We start from the raw sequence: 7,550 nt of genomic DNA, 5'->3' as shown, positions 1-7,550 counted from the left end.
CATTCTGCTGCAAGGCAAAATTCCTACCATTATCTCGCTCCAGTGTGTGTTATAACATTAGGATAAACAAAACAACGCACCCCATAAACTAAAACACAGCGAGAGAAAAATGAATTTCACAAAAAAAAAAAAAAACGAAAGAAAAAAAGCGTATTCCACAAAAGCATAATTATACAATAAAAGATCACACGTTAGAATACATGATTTGCTGCTTTTCAGTCTCAAGATTTTCTTGTTAGAAATCGGCACTGAAGAACAAAAATGACTTCATGCAATATTAAATTGATATTCCAAATTATTTTCACTTTTGTGGTCAACAAAAAATTAAATTTGAAGTAATTTTATTTTCTTGATTGAAAATACTTCTCAACTTGCTCCGGTAAAATTCGTGACGTCATTTCCTTGTTGCATGAGGGCCGTGTATTTACAACATTGGGCAAACAATGCCACGAGAAGTGTTAAAAGTTCTTACAAATTGTTCTCAGTGTCTCGTCAATGTATGTGTATTAAATCCAACAGGACTTTATTCGTTGTTTTTTTTGTTGTTTTTTTTTTTGTTTTGTTTTGTTTTTGTAGTGAGAAAAATACTTGAGATGAGACCTTTGAAATGGCTCAACTACCTTCAAAGACCACTGGTACATTGTTCTCATCACTGCTGATGCAGCACCAGTTGATCTCCTTCTCCATTATTTCCTCATCCGTGAATAAGACCCTGTGAAAACTAAACTCCTTCTAAACATCCAGCCCACTTCATACTGGGCTGGGAAAGCCAGTGAAAGATGTAGTTCACAGTCTGATGAAACACATCATGTACAAAATGGAGAAACTAGATCCTAATGCCACCAAAATGGATACCCACAAGACTTTAGCTGCACCTAGAAATTTTGTTTATTAAGGTTAGAATGACTGACAAGGCCAACTTTGGGAGAATTAAGCTCTCACCAAAAACGAGCCTGAGTTAGTCCCTTAGAAATTCCCAAAAGACATGGTTGAATGCCTTTTCCATGTCCACAAACTCTTGTAAACTGGTTAGGTGAACTCCCATGCACCCTCCAATTAAAGACGATAAGTAGACACATTTCAAGCTGTACTGTCTCAACACATTTAGTCACAAGATGCCCTCAGGTGGTGGTAGATTATGTCCAGCTCCTCTGAGGCACTGATGACATCCACTTGGCTCATATTGTGGAAATTTCTGGTTTTTCAGGTGCCAAAGAACTTGTTCTGTTATCTACTGCAGACATAAGAGGATGTGACTGCTGGGCCCTGGGGATGGATTAACAGGTGCTTCTCAGATGATCTGAAATGTGTCACTGTTCAAGTGTAACACGAACAAATGAGCTCTGAAAAACAACCCCAACTGGAAGTCAATGACATTTCTGTAGGTGAAGTCCAATTTGAGGAATTACTTATATTCTTCAAATTTGGACACTTTCACACCTTTTCTTGGCTAGTTTATATGATCAGTAATGTATAAAGCTCAGATTTAGTAGATATGGTAATAATATTACATGAACACAACCACAAACTTGCCATGAGCATTCAGACATGTAGAATTTTTATTTTTTTTACATCATCTGATTGTTAATAAAGCCATTTTCACATAAAGTTGGAGGGTGTGGATAGACTCAACTCTTTATACTGATTAGGAGATGTTTATTCAAATTTGATGGATCTCATCAAAACTCAGGTCCTTGGCTCTCTGTGGGCGGTGGAATACCATCTGCTGTTTGTTCTAATTGTTTTTGGAAAACTTGGTGTTGACTTTTTGTAAGTCATCGAAGTTCCTTCTGAAAGAAAAAACAGACAGAAAACCGTTGGAGGGTACATGAAAAAAGAGATACAATGCATTTGTTAGATAGCATGAATAGTTGAGTAGTTTTTGTTCTTTTTATTTTTTCAAAATTACATATTTGTCATTTCTAATGGACATTTATTATCCTAGGAATTTACATTTGCTCTTGTGTTATCCCATTATTATAACTTTTCAATATAGGCAAGTTTTTCATTAGTATTGTTATGCTTGGCAAAATCTCCAAAACCAAATTAATACAAACTTGAGCACATGCAGATTTTGAGGTTTTACATTTGTCTTTGCCTGTTTTTTCTCTCCTATTTTCACTGTACATTTTTTTCTTTTTAAGGCCACATAAGTCTGACCTCTGGCACTTTCACCCATAAAAAATACTCTTAAATTCAAATAACTATAATTGCCTTCGCACCAGATTTAAACTGACTTAGTCTCCAAGTGTTTGACAACTTTTTAACATCTTTAGTATTCACTACAGTTATAAAATCTCACAACAATCTGAAGGCAATCATGACCCAATAAAGCACGGTTGCCTTAGTACAAGCGAGAGTTTTATCTCTACTGCTGTCTTAACTATGCTACTATCACAGATACTATATCTGCACCAGGTTATTTTTTATTGACCTCTGATTTTGCTACACATGTGAGGTTTCTGCACATTCACCATCAGTCTTTGTACAAATATTAAGTTGTAAGCACCAATAAATGGATACTTATTAAGCCTGTTATCTCCATATTTTACTGAATTTCTGTTTCTTAAAATAACATCATCTTCAACCTTCTTAGTGATAATATGGATCATATTTAATGTCTATCTATAGATCTCTTTGAAGAGAAATGGTCACTTTTTCAAGTAAAAACTATGTGAACAAATATTGAAAAATTCAGACCAACAAAATGCTTTTACTTTTGATCCTTCACATTATTTCAAGTTTATTCATTATTAAAGAAAAAAATAACTTGAATCTCATCGATCATTATCTTTGCTTTCCCACAGTTTCTTCTTGATCTTCAATGACATATCCCATTGTCATTGCACTGCATCAGTGTTACATACAATGTATTTTTCAAAAGTTTCTTGCTTTTGTGTTTTTAGTGATATGTTTTACTGCATCACACAAAGATTAATGTGCTGCATAACTGTGCAAACCTATTTGGGAACAAGAAAGAGAGTCATTTTTCAGAGCTTAATATCAGAGATAAATAAATTAAAGTTAAAGAATACTCACCCAGTGGTGGCAAATTTGTAAAAGAAAAAACCATCAAATATCCAATAGAAGAAATCTTACATTCTTCAAGCTTTCTAACACCAGTCAGATGAAAAAAAACAACTATAGAAACATACAACACTCTGTCCATCATCATCCTTCAGATGTGCTGCCAGCAGTGGGACTGAAAAGAGTAAATGTGTCACTTTCAAAATCTTCCATAGATACAGTGGGGACTGTTAATACAATACAATACAATACACTAGAAATGTCTAAATACTGAAAAAATAGATTTTGTATATTAAAGACCATGCGACTTTACACATTTATTTTCTCTTTTTATTCATTTTCTTTCCACTCTGCAGAAAATCCACTGAATGGGATGCATCTCAATAAACTGTAATAAATGTAAACTCAAATGAATCCTATTCACTACACAGAGAGAAATATATTTCAAATGTTCATTGATATTAATTGAGATATAAACAACTCTGGTACTCCAAACACATATTCTCTCATATTCTTAGACAATTTGAATAGTACATAAAAGAAAGATTTTAAATACAGGAATAAAATTTCATTGCACTGACCACTTGGTCAGGGTTTTTTCATGCTTGAGTAACTATTATTGCACTACAGGTTCTGCACAAGTGTTCAGGGAGCCCGTATTAATCTAACAGAGGCCTTCAGGTCATCTACATTGTTGAATCTGGTGTAACTCATCTTCCCTCTCACAATACTCCATAGATCTTTTGTGGGTTTGTTGGCCAATCAAATCCAGCGATACCATGGTAACAGAAGCAGATAACAGTACTTCTGGTAATATGAGCAAATGCAAATGCTGATTTCTCATGCAATCAACATTTCCTTAAAGCTTGGACCTATTTAACCTGCTGTATTTAATAATTTCCTCAAGGTTTTCTGTGTTGTTTGTGCTTTATATATATTTTCCTTCCGCTCAATTTTCCATTAACATGCTTAGTTACAACATTCTAATCAAAAAGCCAGCTTCTTTAAAAATTACTTTCTTGGGGAGTGTGTCAGTGACGGTCTCCAGAACAACTGTAAAGTCAGCTGTCTTCTCCACTATTATATTGTTCATAGCTATTGCAGTATTAGCCTACTATTATTTTTTGTTTGTAATGTTCCAATTTTAAGGAAATTTTATTTTATTAGCTGTGAGCCAACACATCCCTATGTGTGCATTGAATCTTTGTAATTTATTAGTAGTTCTTTTTTTATTTGAATTACAGAAATAAAATGTTAACTTTTCAATGTTATTTTAATTTATTATGACACACCTGTACTATTCAGTCATTACTCGTTGTAGGATTTCTTCAAGTTATGCCTCGCAACATACAAGAAATAAATACCATTACATTTCATTAATATTTTTTTTTGTAATATGAAAAATGTAAAATGTAAATAAACCCTCCAGAAGGTTTGGCGGCTGTGTGTCCAAGTTCATTCTGGTTGATTTGGTGTCCATGGCTTGAGGTGCTGTGTGTTCTCATTAAAGTGGAAATGTTGCATTATGGATGAGGAAGCAGGTAACATGCAATCCAGCTAGCTCAACACTGTTCAAACATCATGAACATATATCATGTTAATGTGTTTTAAATGGACAAATTGGGACCTACGGGTTCATCTGAAACTTCTGAGAGACTCTGTCCTCCAGTGTTCGCCTAATGTCAGTTTTCTGTCAGAAAATCAAACAAAGTGAAGTTTTAATTATATTGGATCACAATCCAGACTTGATAAATAATCCATGTGCCATTCCTGCCTTGTTATAGAGAACATAAATTCATATTTCATTATCTCCGTCTGTTCCTCACAATAAAGCTGATTGGGTTTTTTTCCACATCAAAGTTTATGCCTCAACCTACTCATTAGAATCAGCTCCACAAGGTCATGTTTATACCTTAATTTGCATATTGCTGAGCAGCCTGTCTCCATTCAGCAGCTGGTTATACTGCCATCCCCAGCCCACCTCACCCACAAAACTCTGCCTGGGTGCAGGTGGGGGGGCGTCAGGAGCAGCTCGGCATAAATAACTTAGATCACTGGTGGCCTCTGGAGAAGTGGCACCAACACCAATGTAGAGGGGGAAATAATTCGATCTCGGCCTGTAGTCTCCAATTCCATCTGGACCTGGTGAGAGTTCAAAGTTATGAGGAATGAAATTGAGTCCTACTTCAATTGTGATTTGTGATTAATGGTGCCACCCTTTGTTAAATCATGAATAAATTATGACAAAATTACTCCAAGAATGCATGAACAATTCATCCAGGTCACAAAATATTCCAGAACAGGGACCATCAACTGTTGCTATTACCCAGTCCTGCTAATCAAAATTTATCTGAAGTAAAATAACAGTTTTTAATAAAGGACCGATAAAAAATCAAAGGAGCAGAGCTAAATTTTTGTTTTTCCGTTGTACAAAATATTAAACTTTTACAAAAGGTGACAAACATATTTTCTTGACTTTTATATGCATGTATATTGCCTAAAAAAAGCACACACTCTGAAACCTTATACAAACAAATTGAGGAAACAAAAATATAATATTTGCATCACTTGCTGTATTCTGTTGTAGAAACCACAATGCAGAGATGGCATGTGAAACAAACAAAGAAAAATCGCCCTGCTAAATATATCCAGTTTTATCAACTTAGGAAACACTTCTTCCTTATTTATCATTTTTGGCCAAAGCTATTAGAAGTCCAGAGCCCCAGATTGTAGGACATCTGCAGAATTACACGCCTTACTTGCCCCATTTAATTTCAGACTTTATGGTTCTATATTAAGAAAGGGAAACAAAATAAAATCTTTATTCTTGAAAATTCTCCAAAGTTGCTGAAGTAAGACAATTCTGCATAGAAAAAGAGGCCATAATTCCTTCACAATGGTTTAAAACACTCAGGGTGGACAAACCTGTTATTGCATTGAGGTTGGCATTATTTTGTTTAGAGACTGCATTTTGTATTACTCCATTTCTCTTTTTCTGATATCAGCTTGTTTTTGATGAACTGAAACATACTGGACTAGAAAAAGCAAAAACAAAGGAAGTTTCTCACAGCATTGTAAGTTAGCAGTGGTTGCTTGAGCTCTAATTGAATTGTTGAACAAAAAGAAGAACTCATTATAGTAGAAGCAATTTCCCCTTTTCATGCTATTCAATATTCTTTATATCTTTTGGTTATCCATAGAGTAAATATCAAAAGTGCAGTAAGAAAAATTATTTTATAATATTTGTAAAACAGATATTTCCCATTTCTTATGTTACTATCTTGGTCTTTGATCACAGAAAACTGTCCTTTAAAACTTCCTTTCAATCATTTGAATGCTTAAAATCCATGTCATTAGACTATGTCATCTTATAGCTACATCAAAATTGCTTTAATTAATTTTTTTTTGCCTTTTAGAGTTTTCTAGTCAGCTGAGGGAAACACAACAAAGGCACATTGTGAGTTAGATTTTCCTACCTGTGAAAAGGATCCTCTGTCCATACTGTGTCTCAGCTGAGTTTTTATTACTGTTCTGCATCATTTCTAACTTATTATATCTGGAGCTCAGAAAGAGCTTCCTAAATCCCCTGATCGGCTGACAACATGAGCTCACCAGTCCTGTCCATGGGGTCATGCCTGGTTGTAATACAACCGGTGGTTGTCATGGTGCCACTGCCTGAGGCCTAATTATACTCTACAACCAGGAAACCTACATTATCTCCTCAGCTATCTCCTTATCTAAATATCTGTAATGTTATTCATACAAACAGATTTGCATGTGGAGAGAGAAGCACATCAGACGGTCTCATACATACTTACACCATTCAAAAGAAGTAAGGTAAACATACCTTTTGAAAGGTAAACATACATACGACCTTTGAACTTCCCAAAAGAAAGTTAGAATGCGAAGATGTCTAATTTTGATTGGCTGGAAAATTGATCTAACCTGGGGCTTCTTTTTAATAAATATGTATTCCTAATTGTGAGCTTTTAATGATTAATGATTCAAATTTGTGTTTTGGCATGTTACTTAATTGAATTTAAATAATTTAACTTATATGTTATAATAAACATATGTTGGACTTCATAGTCTCGTGGAGTTTGGAGGGGTTTTTGTATGCCATTGTTCTTTACTTTTACTCCTGTAATTCCTGACAACGTCACTTGGTGGCGCCAAAGCACTACCTTTCCCACATTAACATCCCTCGCTCCGTCCTTTGTTGAATGGACTCGCCCATAATAAGCCTCCTCCATGTTACTAAATCCTTGTCAAATCAAATAGATGACGATGGCTTTGGAGGAAACAGAATGTTCTCCCTGTCTAAATAATATCAATAGGGAATAAACCAAACTGAAAATTATTGTTACAGAGTTTTCTTTTGTGAGTTTTTACATCTAGTTATATTTCTATATTTCAGTTTGGTAAGTTCATTAACAAAATGAACTTACCAAATTGTGCCAATACGACTTTTTACTTTTTTTTTTTTTTTTTACCTAAAACAACCCTGGAAACAACAAAGAACA

At 34.6% G+C, this 7,550-nt stretch overlaps 1 protein-coding gene across 1 annotated transcript; it reads right to left on the bottom strand.

Moving 5' to 3' along the window:
* Positions 1-1,598: 1,598 nt before the first annotated feature.
* Positions 1,599-6,636, bottom strand: LOC122836909 (uncharacterized protein C4orf45). Its single transcript, XM_044126887.1, has 4 exons — positions 6,504-6,636; positions 4,940-5,169; positions 4,659-4,717; positions 1,599-1,790 (listed from the first exon to the last, which is right to left on the bottom strand). The coding sequence occupies exons 1-4, from the start codon at positions 6,565-6,567 to the stop codon at positions 1,736-1,738; spliced, it is 408 nt and encodes a 135-aa protein (XP_043982822.1). The 5' UTR covers positions 6,568-6,636; the 3' UTR covers positions 1,599-1,735.
* Positions 6,637-7,550: the final 914 nt, after the last annotated feature.

This window comes from Gambusia affinis, linkage group LG09, assembly GCF_019740435.1.
Source record: "Gambusia affinis linkage group LG09, SWU_Gaff_1.0, whole genome shotgun sequence".
NCBI lineage: Eukaryota > Metazoa > Chordata > Actinopteri > Cyprinodontiformes > Poeciliidae > Gambusia > Gambusia affinis.
Note: the sequence above shows the minus strand (reverse complement) of the source record. Positions and strands in the feature narration are given on the sequence as shown.

Coding starts and splice junctions, on each gene's coding strand:
- LOC122836909 (XM_044126887.1), bottom strand. CDS start 6,567: ATGATGCAGAACAGTAATAAAAACTCAGCTGAGACACAGTATGGACAG. Junction 4,718..4,939: donor TCAGCAATATGCAAATTAAG/GTATAAACATGA, acceptor ATTTTCTGACAG/AAAACTGACATTAGGCGAAC. Junction 1,791..4,658: donor CAGAAGTTTCAGATGAACCC/GTAGGTCCCAAT, acceptor TTTTTCTTTCAG/AAGGAACTTCGATGACTTAC.